The sequence below is a fragment of the Dendropsophus ebraccatus genome, chromosome 6, assembly GCF_027789765.1.
Source record: "Dendropsophus ebraccatus isolate aDenEbr1 chromosome 6, aDenEbr1.pat, whole genome shotgun sequence".
Taxonomy (NCBI): Eukaryota; Metazoa; Chordata; class Amphibia; order Anura; family Hylidae; genus Dendropsophus; species Dendropsophus ebraccatus.
In genome coordinates, this window is record NC_091459.1 from 9797309 (window position 1) to 9816889 (window position 19581).

At 44.2% G+C, this 19581-nt stretch overlaps 2 protein-coding genes across 3 annotated transcripts in view; one reads left to right on the plus strand and one right to left on the minus strand.

The window, feature by feature from the left end:
* Positions 1-16119, minus strand: part of PRIM2 (DNA primase subunit 2) — a 75380-nt gene extending 59261 nt beyond the window's left edge. Inside the window, exons 1-5 of one of the 2 annotated variants that reach the window (XM_069974469.1) lie at positions 16018-16119; positions 10553-10754; positions 9868-9971; positions 8943-9031; positions 6150-6270 (exon numbers count right to left, since the gene is read on the minus strand). In XM_069974469.1, the coding sequence (XP_069830570.1) occupies positions 6150-6270; positions 8943-9031; positions 9868-9971; positions 10553-10712 (474 nt within the window). In that variant the 5' untranslated portion in view covers positions 10713-10754; positions 16018-16119. Of the gene's footprint in view, positions 1-6149; positions 6271-8942; positions 9032-9867; positions 9972-10552; positions 10755-14284; positions 14380-16017 lie in introns of those variants that run through there. The other variant, XM_069974470.1, reaches the window with a different exon arrangement.
* RAB23 (RAB23, member RAS oncogene family) overlaps positions 15864-19581 on the plus strand; it is a 34318-nt gene continuing 30600 nt past the window's right edge. Inside the window, exon 1 of the mRNA XM_069974477.1 lies at positions 15864-15937. The gene's annotated coding sequence lies outside the window, so the exon portion shown is untranslated. The remainder of the gene's footprint in view (positions 15938-19581) is intronic.

Here is a 19581-nt window from a genome sequence, read left to right on the forward strand (position 1 = left end):
GTTTTCCTACTGTGTGTACATTATGGTCTATGGAGAGGGGAGGGGCTGAGGGGGATAAGTGAGCACGGAGAGGAGAAAAGGCAGCCCTGCACAGTACATCATCCTGCAATCTTCTCACCAATATCCCAAATAAGCACTGACCTTTCTGACCTGTGAATCCCGTGTTTTTTGTAGCCAGACCGTCTCCAAACAGAACAGCCACTTCTCTGCTCTCCCTGCTCATTCATCTCCCTCGACCCCTTCACTTTACCCCTCTGTAATGAAGACTGCTTTGCCTGATAATGAGCAGATAAAAAAGGTAGGGGGGGTAGGAAACAAATTTTTGAGAACAGAAAGAGGCTTTATTGCCTAATAAAACCTATTACAGAGTTTTAGAATCGCTTGTACTATTGATTTCTGCAAAAAAATACTTAAATGACAGCTTCACTTTAAAGAATAAGTGCATATACTGTAGGACCTTAAAAGGGATGTGTCCGTTAATTTTTCTTTTAATGATTAGCGGCAGATAGTAAAACTTGTTGTTTTAATCTAATATGTTTTTATTTTCTTAGTTTATTTATTTTTTTTTTCACTTTTTGTACATTGTTATGGGGGCATCCATCTTGCCGGAGCTGGTTTTAAACAGGATTTAGTGACGTGTTATAGCAAGACCTTTGAAAAGGAGGAACAACAAAAACAACAACAACAAATATTTGTATAGTGCCAGCACATAAATAAAGATACAAAAAGAGTCAGCTGCTGCCAAGAGCTTACAGACTAGAAGGACTGGGGGTTACACGAGATGCAGTAAGAGCTTCATTTGCAGATGGTCCAGCCATTGTTGATAGAATCAGAAAATACCTATGAGTGTAGGGAGAGCCAGTCACCAGCTAACCTCTGAGTAAGTACAGGTGAGAGGTAAAAAGTGCATGAAACCGTCAGATATACAGCAGAAGGTGAGGGGACAACATGCACGTGAACTAGCTGTAGCCTAAGGGTCCGTTTACACAGAAAGATTATCTGCCAAAGATTTGAAGCCAAAGCCAGAAAGACTATAAACAGAGATCAGTTCATAAAGGAAAGCCTGAAATTTCTCCTCTTTTCAAATCCATTGCTGGCTTTGGCTTCAAATCTTTGGCAGATAATCTGTCAGATGATCTTTCTGTGTAAATGGACCCTAAGGGTCCTATTGCACATGCCCAGTTAATAGATCGGCACTTGTTTACTGAGCATATTACAGGGCCCGATAATCATTCTACGGGCTGCACGGACATCATTAGCGATGTCTGTGCAGCCCTAGCCCAAACAGTTAATACATTACTTGTCCACCTTCAAGGGCTCCGCCTGTCAGCTTAGAAGCCGATCAGAGCGGCTTCTGAGCGGACAGGCACTCAGTCAATCACTGGCTAGTTATTTTATGAGCAGCCTGTCCGCTTAGAAGCTGCAGTGCACAGACCGGGGGAGGGGGTAGAGCACAGGAGGAGCCCTGGAACATGGACAGGTGATGTATTAACGGTTTGTTAAATTGTCAGCCGTGCATTCCTATTACACGTAGCGATGTATGGTCATCAGGCAATGATTTTAGGTCGGGGCCTAAACAAACGATCAGCCGCTGATCGCTCTCTCTATTACACATATTCATAATTGGCCGAATATTGCTCCGTGTAATGGGGCCCTAACACTTGCCAGCATCCATAACCCACTTTTCTTACATGAAATAAAAGTACATGTTACTACAAACAAGTCAGTGAGTGCCGCTTTATTCTTAAAGGGATTATCCAGCTCTACAAAAACATGGCCACTTGCTTCCAGAGACAGCACCGCTCTTGTCTCCAGGTCAGGTGGGGTTTGCAAATAAGCTCCATTCACTTCAATGGAACTAAGGGGCAAACCCCACGCAAACTGGAGACAAGAGCGGTGCTGTCTCTGGAAGAAAGTAGCCATGTTTTTGTAGCACTGGATAACCCCTTTAATAATAATTTTCAATAATTTGCTTTATGGATACTGTATGCCATTGTGACTCCAACAGCCGTCTGACTAACAGCTGGAGTGTGTATCCTAACAGCGCCCTGATCGTTCTGCGCTTGTGGTGCACAGTGTTTGCTTTGCAGGTACAAATGCACTATATACGGTTTCGGTTTCTCTCTTCTCTAAACACATCGGCAGCACACGGGGATGGAATACGTCTTTGCATTCCTCCCTGTTTATTCCCTTTGAGGTGTAATATACTAATATAGTCCATGAAACAGTCATACAGTTGTGCCTAGCTTCACAGACTATGTAAGTATTGTATTCTGAGAAGCCTCGCTATGTATTGCAGAAGCTAAGCATACAGCAAATACAATGGGCAGATTTTTTTTCTTCTCAGGTGAAGCAAATGACAAAGACTATTAGCTATTAGTTACACTCTCCCTCCAGACCATTTTTATAAATATGATTTGTTGGTATAGAGGTCGCTAATGGTACAAGAGCTCCCCCTACTGGTATCAAACAGGAACAAAACCAAAGCACGGGAAACTGCTATTCCCTTCCTTGTATCTACACTACAGCATGTAATCTGCCTTATAATATTCACTTTATTCTGTCGTTGGATGCTGCATAAAATCTGCAATGAAATCCTCTGCATCAAGTCTGCAGCATTGGGTGGATTATATGCAGAGGAACTCACCGCAGAATGTACCCATCGATTTTCCTGCATCATATGTGATCGTATTCCAACAAAAAAAAAAAATTCCTACAAATGAACTGGTGCCAGATATTTGGACTTTACTTCTATTAAAAAAAATCTCCAATCTTCCAGTACTTATCAGCTGCTGTATATCCTACAGGAAGAGGTATATCTTTTTTTTCCAGTCTGGAGAGGAGAGGTTTTCTATGGGGATTTGCTGCTGCTCTGGACAGTTCCTGACATGGACAGAGGTAGCAGCAGAGAGCACTGTGTCAGACTGGAAGGACAACATGACTTTCTGCAGGACATAAAGCAGCTGTTAAGTACTGGAAAACTGCAGAATTTTTAATAGAAGTAAATTGAAAATCTACATAACTTTCTGACACCAGTTTATATGAAAGAAAAAAAATATATTCGCTGGAGTACCCCTTTAAAAAAAGAGTTAACTGATCACCTTAAAAATCAACAACTTAATGGCCCCAAACCAGCATGGCTTTGCTGAGCGCAGATCATGTCACATGAATATAATTGATTTCTTGGATATTAATTATATTAGTGTGGATTAGATATATTAGTTGCAGATATCGCCTATCTGGACTTCAGTAAAGCCTTTGATACAGTTCCCCAAAAAAAGCTGATAGAGAAGCTAACTTAGTGAACATTAGACTGAAAAGCGGACAGGTAAAACCTCCTGCTCTCTGGCACTGAAACTCCCCCCCAAAGACTTGAGGAGAGGGAAAGGTTGTGATTGTGTCGCGCGGGCGAAACACAACTGCACGCAACGTACAGCTGAACAGTCTAGGCCATATTGTATATATCACTATTTAGCCACGTCCACGCCAAGTCTTAAAAGATCTAGGAAAGTGAGCGCCGGCTAGCAAAAGGCTTTGGCGGTCTATTCCTTGCCAAACAACCCCCTAATAGATCCCTGGATAGTTCAATATATTTGTGGTTGGCTGAAGGATAGGTATCAGATGATTGTTGTTAATGGTTTATGTTCCGAGCAGAGATTGGTTACAAGTGGTGGGTCTTTTTAACATGTTTGTAAATGACATAGGAGAAGGTTTAATAGGTAAGGATAGTAACATAGAAGAAGTTTTGGTAGGTAGAGGATAGTGACATAGGAGAAGGGTTGGTAGGTAAGGATAGTGGCATAGGAGAAGGGTTGGTAGGTAAGGATAGGGACATAGGGGAAGGTTTGGTAGGTAAGGATAGTGATATAGGAGAAGGTTTGGTAGGTAAGGATAGTGACACAGGAGAAGGTTTGGTAGGTAAGGATAGTGACATAGGAGAAGGTTTGGTAGGTAAGGAAAGTGACATAGGAGAAGGTTTGGTAGGTAAGGATAGTGACATAGGAGGAGGTTTGGTAGGTAAGGATAGTGACATAGGAGGAGGTTTGGTAGGTAAGGATAGTGACACAGGAAAAGGTTTGGTAGGTAAGGATCGTGACACAGGAGAAGGTTTGGTGGTAAGGATAGTGACACAGGAGAAGGTTTGGTGGGTAAGGATAGTGACACAGGAGAAGGTTTGGTGGTAAGGATAGTGACACAGGAAAAGGTTTGGTAGGTAAGGATAGGGACATAGGGGAAGGTTTGGTAGGTAAGGATAGGGACATAGGGGAAGGTTTGGTAGGTAAGGATAGTGACACAGGAGAAGGTTTGGTAGGTAAGGATAGTGACACAGGAGAAGGTTTGGTAGGTAAGGATAGTGACATAGGAGAAGGTTTGGTAGGTAAGGATAGTGACGTAGGAGAAGGGTAGGTAGGTTAGGATAATGACATAGGAGAAGGTTTGGTAGGTAAGGATAGTGACATAGGGGAAGGTTTGGTAGGTAAGGATAGTGACATAGGGGAAGGTTTGGTAGGTAAGGATAGTGACACAGGAAAAGGTTTGGTAGGTAAGGATAGTGACACAGGAAAAGGTTTGATAGGTAAGGATCGTGACACAGGAGAAGGTTTGGTGGTAAGGATAGTGACACAGGAGAAGGTTTGGTAGGTAAGGATAGTGACACAGGAGAAGGTTTGGTAGGTAAGGCTAGGTTCACACTGCGTTTTCAGCATCCGTTTAACGGATCCGTTTTTTTTTAACGTCCAGAAAAATAGGGTCAGCAACGTTTTTTGGTCCGTTTTGGTCCGCCAAAAAAAACGGATCCGTTTTTTTTTTTATAATGGAAGTCAATGGAAAAACGGATGCACACAAATGAATCCGTTTTTTGCAATCAGTTTTTCATGCGTTTTTTGCAAAAAACGGATGCGTTAAACGGATGCTGAAAACGCAGTGTGAACCTAGCCTAAGGATAGTGACACAGGAGAAGGTTTGGTAGGTAAGGATAGTGACACAGGAGAAGGTTTGGTAGGTAAGGTTTTTCTGTTGCTGATGACACAAAAGTGAGAAAAAGGTGATATTTCAGAAAGTGCAATATGAATACGTGGTCAAAACAACGAAATTGTAGCTCAATGTTTCCAAATGTAAAATAATGCAGTTGGATAGAATAAATCCTCGATCCGAGTATCATATCGGCAGTTCTGTGTTAGCATAGACTTCAGGAAAGAAGGATTTAGGGGTAGCCTTAAAATAAGTCACCAGTGCAACCAGGCAGTGGGGAAAGCAACTCGAATGCTGGACACAAAAACAATCCATCACTGTGCTATGATAGTGAAAACATAAAAATATTATGGAAAAAAAATGATGTAACATGTTGTTGTTTTTTTAACAAAAGCAGTGAAAAAAAAAAATCTGCCTTTTGACTCTGGTCTTGTCTTGAATTGGCCACTATGCCCAAGTCCTATACTGCTGTCCTGGTCGTGACCCTGGGGCCCCATTACCCCACTGCGCTGCACCCCGACTACCTTGTTACATCCCCTGGCCATGTTTCTTATGTCTCCGGCTCCTGGTAGTCCAGCTTCTAGCCTGGTTCCTGTCTCCATGGGTTTAGTTTCATGCTCCACATTTGGCCTCATCATAATTGCCTTGTCAGGCTTTTAACCAGTGACTATTCTTTGGATTGCTACCTGAGCATGACCGTCTAGCGGAGTCTTATGAGAACTGTAATATGCATCACACATCACCATATTCTATTATATAACCACTGTCTAGTTCCACTATAATATTCATCTCTACTTCTCCCCTAACTTTATACAGGACAGAGCGTCTCTCCCCGACTTTACGGAAAGGTGAGGAAAAAGTACACTATATAAAAATAATCCTCGGTGCCCAGAAAGATGCAGTATTGATCTGGATTTCGTAGAGCAAGATCTAAATCTGAGCTTTAGCTAAAATTTAATACAACCGTCTGGAGGTTCCAGCAGATGTCGGGGATTGCTGTAAACTTCAGACTATTGATTTTTCTGCTGCTCAAAGAGAATTGGTTTAATTGCATGATTGTCATACGCCAAGACCCACGCCACTGCAACCGCCATCGCCTAAATGCGAACTCTAGGGGTCATTTTGGAACGGTGCAAAAGAAATAAACATACAACATATTCCACTACAGAGATACTTACAGCGACATATTCCAAACCATTGAATTTCAGAAAGTCTTGAACCTTTTCTTTTGGCAAAATGTGGAAGCGATACCTGAACAGGTCCATTTCCTGCTGTATGAACCATCGTCTCAAATCTTCCCTAAAAAAAATATAAGAAAAAAAATAAATAAATGTATATATATATATATATATATATATATATATATATATATATATATATATATATATATATATATATTTATTAGAAAGAAAAAGGTTTATTATAACTAAAGTAAACAATCATTTAGAAGACAGAATTACAGGTGGACGACCAATCCAGTCCAGTGCTTAACATGACTTTCCTAAATATCTATGTCACAAAATACCACTGGAGTTGTGAAAATCATTCGATGTACATTTCCAAAAGTTACAGATTGCACCAACTCTCATCTCTGACACCTGCTATAATCCCAGGTTACAGCAAGGGGTGTATGCAGCACCAGCACCAAGCCTTAAAGTGTCACTGTCGTTTTGTTTTTTTGCAGAAATCAATAGTGCAGGCGATTTTAAGAAACTTTGTCATTGGGTTTATTAGGCAAATATGCCATAATCTGCATTCAAAAAGACTTTCCCCAGGTCTTCCCCCTTACTCTCTCTCCTTCACTGCTCATTATCAGGAAAGCTTGACCCTTTTACATCAGTCAAGCTCTGTGTTACATATGGAGAGGGGAGGAGGGAGATTAGTCGCCAGCAGAGAACACAGGATTACACAGCAGAAGCTGCATGAAAGCCGGTATTCAGAGGTCAGTGCTGATGTCAGAGAAGATAGCCCGGTGATGTAGCTGTAATTTAACTCTTTGTTGTCCTGTTTTGCTGCCTCATCTCCCTCCACCCCTCCCCTCTCCATAAGAGAAACATCAAGACAGGGGGGAGAGCTTTAAACTGCTTTTTCATTATAAAAATGCATTTTTCAGCTAATAAACCCAATTACAAAGTTTATTAAAATCGCCTATTACTAGTAAATAGTAAGTACTATTGATTTCTGCAAAAAAAAAACAAAAAAAAACGACAGTGACACTAAATATCCAGGTAATCATAACATATCTATGCCTTTATCCATTGTAAAAAATACGGGATCTACAGGATTCAGGGGACTCAGAAGTATGAACGGAAATTCTGATTGTTAAGGGTCTATAAGTTGATTTACGTGACCTCCCACCATAAATCTTCTTATGAAGTCGTATTTATACAATTACAGCTATCCATATACTTCTATCCAACACACAGGAGCCACCTGATGGTCACAATGAGTACATCATCTCAGATTGTAAAACCAATTGTTTTTGTTTTGGAGCCATATATCCTTATATTTGGAGTACTAAGTAATCAAACAAAAATACAGGACAATTTTCTACGACAAGAAAGCCAAAGTAAGTTATCACACTTCTATGGCTCAGATGCTTACAGCTAAAGGCATCCGTATACATATACAATACATAGATTAAATTCACATTCTATTTCTTAACTTCACAGAGCCCATGTTAACAAGCTACAGTTTTAGGGTGGGTTCACACTTAACAGATTTCACGCTGCAAGCTCACAGTGAAATCCGCTGCAGAGTTACATACTCTCCCTTGTTTGTTTATGGCCACGATTCCAGAAACAGACATACTTAAAGGGGTTTTCCAGGATTTTGCAAAAGCAGCACGACGCCTGTCCTCAGGTTGTGTGTGATATTGCAATTCAACGCCAATCACTTCAATGGGACTGAGATGCAAAATCTCAAACTGAGGACAAGAGTAGGGCTGTTTCTGGAAGAAAGTAGCCATGTTTTTCTAATCCTGGATAACCCCTTAAACAAAAACAGTATGACCTTATTAACACGTCCCACAAAGCTGTCCGTGCTTGCGGATCAACAATCACAGATCAACTTATTGCCCATTGATTTCTATTGGGCTATTCACACAGTCCATCCTAATGCGGATCCGCAATCTGTACCACAAAAAAAAACCAATATAACACGTCCTAGTGCGGATTGTCATTGCGGTAGGGATTACCTATAAAAGTCTAGAGGATACGTGTTTTTTGCGGACATCGTAGATGTCACAATCTAATCGCGGATCAAATCTAAGCGAACTAGTTAACTTTTTTTTCCTTACCAGTTCAACAAAATAGTGCAAATAGTGATTAGTCAATAGACATCTATGGGATCCATGAGTAAAACCATGTATCACAGATGCTGCCCGGGAAGGGGGAGAGTCCGTTACATGCATCCCACGTCCGTGTTCCATGCAGAACACAGAACGTGTAAATGCAGCCTTAGGCTGGGTTCACACTGCGTTTTTGCAATCCGTTTTTTTTTTCAAAAAACGGATGAAAAAAACGGATGCATTTGTGTGCATCCGTTTTGAGCCATTTTTCCATTGACTTCCATTGTAAAAAAAAAAAACGGATCAAAAGGGATCCGTTTTTTTTGACGGACACAAAAAACGTAGCTGACACTACTTTTGTGTCCGTTAAAAAAAAACGGATTCGTTTCGATCCTTTTTTTACAATGGAAGTCAATGGAAAAACGGATCAAAATAGATGCACACAAATGCATCCTTTTTTGCAAAAAATGGATAACAAAGACGGATTGCAAAAACGCAGTGTGAACCCAGCCTAAGCAAACCTGGACTTCTTTTTTTTTACACCAGTTGAATACGTTTGCGGATACAGATGCAAATGCAATAACGGACCGGAAAAATCACTGAACGTGTGAATGAGCCTTATAGCACAGCGAAGGAAAAGGCCCCCCCTTGGTGGTCTTAAAGAAATATACAGTTTACTTACGACTGGCAATATGCAAGGCGCAATATGAAGTGGGATATGTGATCTTTTCTCCGTGCGTCATACGCCTTATCATTCATCTCGTCTCGAGCCTGCAGATGCCACAAATAGATATACATGTATATTAGAGCTCTGGTCTTGTGTTACCGTTTGTTATCTCACTACGCTTCACTTTGGACGTCATATACTGGATTTCCTTTGTAGCTTCTTTTATACTGACAAATAAAGCTCCAGTCTAATAGTGAACATGTGGTTACACAATGAAAAAAAAAAATTCTGTACACAATTTGATCAGTGTGTATGACAGTGTGTGCCACTGTCATGTGTGTGTTTATATATATATTTTTTTTTTTTACAGGAATTTATAGTCCAACTTTGTAATTGGGTTTATTAGGCAAATATGCCATTATCTGCATTCAAAAAGCCTTTCCCCAGTCCCCCCCCCCTCCTCCTCTCTCTCCTTCACTGCTCATTATCACGAAATCTCGACTCTTTTACATCAGTCGGGCCCTGTGTAACCTATGGAGGGGGGAGGAGGGAGATTAGTCACCAGCAGAGAGCAAAGGATTACACAGTGGGACCTGTGTGAAAGCCAGTATTCAGAGGTCAGAGAGGTCAGTGCTGACTTCAGAGGAGATAGCCCGGTGATGTAGCTGTAAATTAACTCTTTGTTGCCCTCTTTTGGTGCCTCATCTCCCTCCACCCCTCCCCTCTCCATAGGAGAACCATGAAGACAGAGGGGAGAGCTTCAAACTGCTTTTTCATTATAAAAATGTATTTATAAACCCAATTACAAAGTTCTTTTTTAAATCGCCTGTACTATTGATTTCTGCAAAAAAAAAATAAAAAAAATTAAATGACAGTTACACTTTAATTCTAGATTCATTTGCAGTAATACAGAAGGAACAAGCAAGAACTTTATACTTACTGCCTCTGAAAACTTCAGCTTTTTTAGTTCATTTCCAAGCTTTAAATTGTACTCATCGGAACATTTCATATAACTTACACCCAGGTTCTCGATTGTCTTTAAAACTACAATTAAAAAAAAAAAAAACTTCATATTAAAGGGATTCTAAAAAGGTGTGTTACAAGGTAGATGAGGCTTTTTGTACAGTATAAATTCAACGGGTTTCAGAAATTTATATAGCGTTGTGACTAACTTCTATTTGTAAATCTCAAGTGTCCCCATACCTATCAGCTGCTGTATGTCCTACAGGAAGTGGTGTGTTATTTCCAGTCTGACACAGTGCTCTCTGCTGCCACCTCTGTCCATGTCAGGAACTGTCCAGAGCAGGAAAGGTTTTCTATGGGGATTTGCTGCTGCTCTGGACAGTTCCTGACATGGACAGAGGTGGAAGCAGAGAGCACTGTGTTAGACTGGAGAGAACACACCACTTCCTGCAGGGCATACTGCAGCTGAAAAGTACTGGAAGACATGAAATTTTAAAACAGAAGTAAATTACAAATCTATATAACTTTCTGAAACCAGTTGATCTGAAAGAAAAAGATTTTCGCAGGAGTACCCCTTTAAAGTTAAGCCTGAGAAAGTCCTGATATATTTCAAACACACCCTAGAATAATAAAGCTATTGTTATTACAATGATAACACTCACGTTTCAGTCTCTCGATGGCAAATGTCTCAAACTCAGTCAGTGAAATATTTTCGGTAGGTGGTAACTGGTAGAACTGCAGACTGAACGGGTATTGATCCCCCTTCCGATCGCCAGTTAATCTTGTATTAATCTTAAGTCGGGAATTCCTGGAAAACTGCATTTTCAAGTCTAAAACGCGATGTAAATAATAGAAGAAAACCTCCTGCAAATGCAACAACAAAACAGGTTACAAAACGATTCCTCTAAATAAGTTAGAGCAGCCATGTCTAGCCCCCGGCGATGACAACGTGTAGGGCGCCATACTGGGACCTGGTCATGGCTATTTTCACAGGACAACTGTAATGTATATCAGAAAATAGTCCAAGCAGTGTGTCAGGATATACCACAGCACACCTGAGCCAGATCAATGCGGTCTAATAGTCACTAAATTTGGTCCATTTCTAAGTTTATGTTGTTTTTTTTGCAGGCAGCCACACAAAAGACTGTATATGCTTAGAAATGTAAAATGTATGGACTTTTGGCTTACATTGGGTCTAGGGATGGTCCGAACCGTGTTCGGTTCGGGTTCGTACGAACCCAAACCCTCGGTAATGATTCCCGCTGTCTGCTCGCTCCGTGGAGCGGGCGGATCCAGTGGGGGGACCGCCTGGAAAATTGGGATACAGCCATAGCCATAGGCTGTATCCCAGTTTTCCAGGCGTTCCTCCCGCTGTATCCGCCCGCTCCATGGAGCGGGCAGACAGCGGGAATCTGCTGCTGAGCGTTCGGGTTCATACAAACCAGAACCTCGGCAGGTTCAGACCATCCCTAATTGGGTCCAATAAAATCCGCTAGTTTACATCAGTGGAGCCCTGTGTAATCTATGGAGAGGGGAGGAGGGAGATTAGTCACCGACTGAGAGCAGAGAACACAGGATTACACAACTGGGAACTGTGTGAAAGTCGTATTCAGATGTCAGAGGTCAGTGCTGACTGTCAGAGGAGATAGCAGGTGATGTAAATTAACTCTTTGTTGTCCTGTTTTGGTGCCTCATCTCCCTCAACCCCTCTCCTCTCCATAGAAAATCAATTACAAAGTTTCTTAAAATCGCCTGTACTATTGATTTCTGCAAAAAAAATTAAAAATTAAACGACAGTGACACTTTAACCCCTAGACGACCTAGGGCGTACAGGTACACCCTGGAAGTCTGTGCCCAGACGACCGCGGGTGTGGACCTGTACGCCCTGAGCTATGAAGCTCGCTCCGGAGCGCGCTTCATAGCAGGTGGGGGCCGGCTGCAGTGAGCAGCCAACACCTCACCATTAATGACAGGCTGCACCGATTGTGCTGCAGCGTGCCATTAACCCCTTAAACACCATTAACCCCTGCGGGGTCCCGATCATTAAAACGGACCGCCGGAGGTCTCTCACCTGCCTCCGTGTGGTCCAATTGGTGATCTGTTCACTGAGCCTACACAGGCAGGCTCAATGAGCAGATCGCCTACCACACTGATCAATGCTATGCCTATGGCATAGCAATGATCAGTGGGAACAATCAAAGTAATGTATGTAAAAGTCCCCCAAAGGGACTTCAAATGTGTGTAAAAAAAAAAAAGTTAAAATCACTAATACACTGCCCCAAAACCCCTCCCTTAAAGGGGTAGAGCGTCAGTAAAGAATTATTCACAGAATAACACATATGTTATGTCTGTGAATGGCCCCCTTCCCCGTGTCCCACCACCCCAACCCGTGTACCCGGAAGTGTGGTGCGCTATTATACCTGTCACGTGCCGACCCCCGTCTCCGATCTTTAGTCAGTGACGTCTTCTTCGGACGGACAGCGAACAGCTCCAACTGTCCCGAATGCCGGCCGCCCTCTGCAGCGTCATCCGATGCTCAGCCGCGATTGGCTGAGCATAACTGTGCTCAGCCAATTGCTGCTGAGCAGCTGATGACGTGGCCGGCACGTGACAGGTTTGAATAGTGCACCACACTTCCGGGTACACGGGTGGGGGGGCCATTTACAGACATAGCATACATTACAAAGTTGTATAACTTTGTAATGTGTTATTCTGTGAATAATTCTTTACCACCGCACTACCCCTTTAATAAAAGTTTAAATCAACCCCCCTTTCCCATTATATAAATAAAACATATAAAAATAAATAAACATATAATATACCGTAGCGTGCGTAATTGTCCGATCTATTAAAATATAACAAGCGTCATTGCGAGCGGAGAACGGCGTAGACGAAAAGAGGGAAAGAAGTGCGCGGATTACCGTTTTGATGTTACATTATATTTAAAAAAATTAATGAAAAGTGATCAAAACGTCCGATCTTCACAAATATCGTATTAACAAAAACTAGAGATCATGGCGGAAAAAATGACGCCCCATACAGCCCCATAGGGGGGAAAAAAAACGTTATAAGCGTCACAATAGGCCCATTTTATTAGTATTTAATTGCCAAAAAAAAGGATTTCATAAAAAAAAAAAAAATACATATATAACATTAGAGAATCTGTGTAACCTGCATATGGTTGTGTTCGGACTGACCTATAGGATAATGGTATCTTGACGCTTTTACCATATAGTGCATTACGTAGACACAGGAACCCCCCAAAAGTTACCATATTGCATCCTTTTTTACGATTTCAGCAATTTATTTCTTCATAAATAATATATTTGGGGTTCCATCATACATGTTATGGTAAAATGAATGACGCCATTACACAGTACAACTATTCCTGTAACAAATAAGCCATTACATGGCCCTGTAGATAGAAAACTGAGAGTGCTGGAGCTCTTAGAAGGGGAGGAGGAAAAAACGAAAACACTAAGATCAAAATTTGCGCGGTCCACTGGGTCATTTTGGGCCTGGTCCTCAAAAGGGTTAAAGGAAAAGTCCCGCAAAAAAAATAAAAAAATTACCTGCAGGCAGAGGGGTGGGGGAACATAATGAAGAGTATATACTTACCCATGCCCTCGCTCTCTGACAGCCACCAGATGTTATTTTCTCCTGGCTTCCCAACACATCATGGCTCCTGCCATCATGCTCAGCCAGTCAGTGACTGCAATGTTGTCCCGTCCGAGTCACTGATTGGCTGAGCAGGTAATCCACACGCCGGGTACGTGATGTTGCAGTTCAGTAAGGCAGCGCTGCGGGAGCACGGGGATGGGTAAGTATACTTTTATTATGTTCCTGCACCCCCCTGCCTGCTGGTGATTTTTTATTTTCACAGGACTTCTCCTTTAAGGACCATAGGACATGTATACATGTATCCTGTGTAGTAAAAGGATCAATGTTGTACAGAAATTAGGGAGACAAATGAATGTTAGACTGAGCAATTCCTTCTTCTCACATGGAACATGGACGTCCAGCACAGGTTGTGAGACCTTAGTAGAAAATCTTTGTCAGGCCGTTTCTTCCTGTGATGGGGCAATCTGCCTTATGAGGGGTTTTGCCTTCCTCTGGATCAACACAGTAGTGTTATAGGATGACCTTTATGGACTCGTCTTATTACCTATGTTCTGGTCTGTAACTACTGTCTCTCCCGCCGTTCGTGCACGTCCTTCTGTCACATTAACCTGGGTTACCGTTAATATAAGCACAAACAACGTCCACAGACATCCAACTACTTAGTGAGTCTGCTGTGTATTGTAAAGCGAGAGCCATTGTGTCAGATGCATGGGGTCACTTTATATAACCTAAACCCTGCACCCAGTATATAGCATCCCCCACTGATCACCTACTGAGTGATGCAGAACAGCCACAGGACAGAGCTGATCCGGTGCCGATCACAGGACAGGACAGAGCTGATCCGGTGCCGATCACAGGACAGGACAGAGCTGATCCGGTGCCGATCACAGGACAGGACAGAGCTGATCCGGTGCCGATCACAGGACAGGACAGAGCTGATCCGCTGCCGATCACAGGACAGGACAGAGCTGATCCGCTGCCGATCACAGGACAGGACAGAGCTGATCCGCTGCCGATCACAGGACAGGACAGAGCTGATCCGCTGCCGATCACAGGACAGGACAGAGCTGATCCGCTGCCGATCACAGGACAGGACAGAGCTGATCCGCTGCCGATCACAGGACAGGACAGAGCTGATCCGCTGCCGATCACAGGACAGGACAGAGCTGATCCGCTGCCGATCACAGGACAGGACAGAGCTGATCCGCTGCCGATCACAGGACAGGACAGAGCTGATCCGCTGCCGATCACAGGACAGGACAGAGCTGATCCGCTGCCGATCACAGGACAGGACAGAGCTGATCCGCTGCCGATCACAGGACAGGACAGAGCTGATCCGCTGCCGATCACAGGACAGGACAGAGCTGATCCGCTGCCGATCACAGGACAGGACAGAGCTGATCCGCTGCCGATCACAGGACAGGACAGAGCTGATCCGGTGCCGATCACAGGACAGGACAGAGCTGATCCGGTGCCGATCACAGGACAGGACAGAGCTGATCCGGTGCCGATCACAGGACAGGACAGAGCTGATCCGGTGCCGATCACAGGACAGGACAGAGCTGATCCGCTGCCGATCACAGGACAGGACAGAGCTGATCCGCTGCCGATCACAGGACAGGACAGAGCTGATCCGCTGCCGATCACAGGACAGGACAGAGCTGATCCGCTGCCGATCACAGGACAGGACAGAGCTGATCCGCTGCCGATCACAGGACAGGACAGAGCTGATCCGCTGCCGATCACAGGACAGGACAGAGCTGATCCGCTGCCGATCACAGGACAGGACAGAGCTGATCCGCTGCCGATCACAGGACAGGACAGAGCTGATCCGGTGCCGATCACAGGACAGGACAGAGCTGATCCGGTGCCGATCACAGGACAGGACAGAGCTGATCCGGTGCCGATCACAGGACAGGACAGAGCTGATCCGGTGCCGATCACAGGACAGGACAGAGCTGATCCGGTGCCGATCACAGGACAGGACAGAGCTGATCCGGTGCCGATCACAGGACAGGACAGAGCTGATCCGGTGCCGATCGCAGGACAGGACAGAGCTGATCCGGTGCCGATCGCAGGACAGGACAGAGCTGATCCGGTGCCGATCGCGGGACAGGACAGAGCTGATCCGCTGCCGATCACAGGACAACACACACACCAGCTACCAGCACCTATGACAGGACAGCACATATACATACAGCTACCAGCACCTAGGACAGGACAGCACATATACATACACATACACACACATACATACACATACATACACACATACAGCTACCAGCACCTATGACAGGACATACACACTACCTGCACAGCCGCAGCCGCTGTCAGTACAAGCGCGGGACTGAACGCGGGAAAACGAACATAGACCGAAGCAAATGAACGGCCGAGCTGATCGATCAGCATAAGACTTCAGAGGGAAGGTTATTGTATCCAACTGATTTACTTATCGCTATTATCCTATATAATCTCCAACACTATCTAATAATAATAATCTACTCACCGATAGACCGTCCCGTCCCGCTCCGGCAGCAACTTACTCCCCTTGTCAGGACGGATTGTCTACGTCATCACGGCACGTGACCAACCGGCTGACATGCGGCGGGGCTTGGATGCTTCAGAATTTTGCGCGGGAAGCGGTTGTATCTTCTTGTGTGTAGTCGCTGTGAGGGAGTGTGCGGAGCTGACTGACAGGAATGGGGGCGGGAGACGGGGTTTATCGATCAGTTTTTAGTGTAAAATTGTCGTGAGGATGTGTATGTCTGAGTAAATCTTGCTGATGTATGACGCCAGAGTGATAGCTGTTTTTAATTCTTCACAGATCCAATTTTAGCCTTGAAAAAAGTTTTTATTATTTTAATGTTATTATTTTCACTTATGTGTGGCAGTGCCTGGTATTGTATTTTATCGTGGAGTAAAACACACTGATCCCAAATATGTAGTTCTTTTTATATCTTTATTTTCAGTATTTGGCTGTGTTCACGCAACGTACATTTAATGGAAAGAACGGCCGTTCTTTTCATAGTAAAATGTTGCATTGACGTCAATACAAACAAGGGCCGTTGTTCACAAAGTATTGAACGACGACCATTGTTGATACGGCCGTGGAAATAATTGACATTTGGCAAAATTTTCAATGCAACAACGGTCAAAAAACAACCATACGTTGTGTGAACATAGCCTTTTTATGAAAATGTAATTTGTCGCTGCATTCTAAAAGCCCTTTTTATTTTTCCATTAACTGTGGCTTCTTTGACACGCACGAAGCGACCTGCGAATTTTTAGCTAATGACCAACGACGATTTGAGAAGATGTTGAAAGATCAAAATGAACGATTTCTCACTCATCGCTTGATTGTTCGCTGTGTTTACACGAGCCGATTATCACTCAAATGCGATCGTTATTGCAAAAATACAAAAGATAATTGTTCCATGTAAAAGCACCATCAGTATACACAGTATCGGAGCTCCTAACATGCTAATTAAGGTGCCATGGCCACCATCGGCACACTTCTGCTGTCTCTCATCAGATCCTTCACATGCCATGCTATCACTACCACACGGCATGTGAAGGATTAAAGGGGATTGGAGCCTGTTGGGAGGTGTGGGTAGTTATACTTACCTCCTGAACTCCATGTCCGTTCACTGGCACCAGACCTTATGGACTGCTCAGCTAAGCCAATGAACGGCTGAGGTGGAGCTCCACTGCAGGTGCTGATTGGCTGAACAGAGTACTCTTAGTATGTCTGGTGCCAGTGAACAGACATTGGGGCCGGGAGGTAAGTATAACTACCCACATCTCCCAACATGCTTTAATACAGAGGATGCTGACAGGGGGAGCTCTATAGAAAGTGGCATGTAGAGTGTTAAGCTGCCAGGAACACACAGTTGCAGCAGGGTTCTGGCTGTGACCAGGGGTTCAGTGCAGAGACCCACGATTAAGTTTAATCTGTAATGGCCTAGGCCATTCATCCAGACCACGACTGAGGCAAAACTGCTAGGTTGGTGAGTAGATCCATGAACCCCCCTATACCAGATAGAAAACAAAAGTGTGTCATTCTGGCCTCTGCTTGAGATGTATCCCGTAAAAACTTATACCGCAAATGTTTTTTTTTTTTACATGGGACTCTATGTATGAAGGATGCCAATTATTGTAAGTAGACGTCTAAGAAAAACACTGCTTGAGACAACGTGACCTCAGCCTTACTTAAAGGTCTCATGGAACAGCAGTGCACATGCCAATCCATCCAATCACCTCTTAATCACAGTACCGCACTTTGCTGTTTCACATTGAATGCACACATGCAATTTTATTGCATTATTCCTTTCTTCTTCCTTTTGGACACACTTTTAAAGTGTGTCAGTGTGTTTTTAAAGCTCCACAGCTTCACTGACTGCGCATGCGCAGAAGAAGCGAGGAGACCTCTGCAACGGCACCTGCACGGGAATTCGTGAGAAGACTGAAGACATCAATCAAGTTCCAGGAGGCATGGATGGGCGGCAACAAGAGGTCCTCATGAATAAGCTCGACTCATCCGTCGATTCCTATGGACATTGGACTCATCTCGGCTCATTACCATAATGGGCGATTTCTCTGGGTAAACAGCGGGATGTGGGACGGGACCGATGTGGTAAGTATATTGAGCTTTATGTCCCTGTATGTCAGTTGCTGCCTGGGGCCACGGGGTGACAGGTTCCCTTTAGGGACTCATGTATCAGAGACCTGCACGTGTTACGAGGCAATATGGTTTGATCAAATTATATACTAACTTGTGATGTTGGTTTTTGATGTAGCTGAACAATCTTTCGTGTCAACCATGGGTGCGATGTGAAGCCATTTCTGTCCTTTAGGGTGCATTCACACGTAACGGATCTGCTGCAGATCCCTGCCCTGTATACTCTGGGCAGACAAACTCGCAGCAGGATGGACATCCCCCTGTAAGTATGTCTGCAGCCCGCCTCGCTAACCCGCCAGAGCGTATACATCACCTTCTCCCCGGTCTGGCTTGCTTTGGGGCTCCCAGGGTCTTCACATCCCACTCAGCCAATCAGTGCGCTGCGGCTTGGCAGCGCACTGATTGGCTAACGGGACGTGCCAGGAGCCCCGAAGCAAGCTGGAGTGTAGAGAAGGTGATGCATACGCTCCGAGGGTTTAACGGGGCGGGCTACAGACATACTCACAGCAGGATGTCCATCCCGCTGCAAGTTTGTCTGCCCAGAGTGTACAGGGCAGGGATCCGCAGCAGATCCGTTCTGTGTGAACGCACCCTTAGGCTTGTGCATATTTTATGGATGCAGCTATGGCTGTGCATCAGGTACATCCTCTTTAATATGACCCACGGATAGAACAGCGCCGTCATGGGGAAGCCGGTGCCGCGGTCTGTTTTTTGAACCACGCCGGTCTATCCACGAGTACCGGGCAGAGGTTGAAGCACTTGTGGGAGGAAACCCTCACCCCTCTATGATTCGGCTCCATTGATGCTAAAGCAGCCGTGTCATAAAGGGGAGGAAATTACCTCCCACTGGAGGCAGGCCGGCCTACCTCCAGTGCTTCAGCCCCGGCCCAGTACCCGTGGATAGAATGGCGCTGTACACGGGAACCGGGCTGCGGTTAAAAAAAAAACGGACTACGGCACCGGCTTCCCTGTGACAGCGCCGTTTTATCAATCGGTCATATTAAAGAGGATGTACCTGATGGTACATTTTCTTTAAAACCACTGGGGGGGACAGTGAGACACAAACTGCCTGGTGTGGCCATAGCAACCAATCACAGCTCAGCTTTCATTTTACCAGAGCTCATTAAGATATGAAAGCAGAGCTGTGATTGGTCCCTATGGGCAAAACCAGTAGTTGCAGCCCCCCCAAACAAAGGCATATGTAAAAGAGTACTAAAGGGGAAATTTGCTTTGTATAGTCTTTAGTTGACTAAGCAGGTGCCTAGCAACACAAAGTAGGTGACAACACTGGAGCTTCCCAATTCTGTGTGAGCACTGCTGTCACTCGCCAGTCTGCAGGACAATTGGCTCATATTACATAGTATCCACACACAGGATTTCTCATAGAAAGTT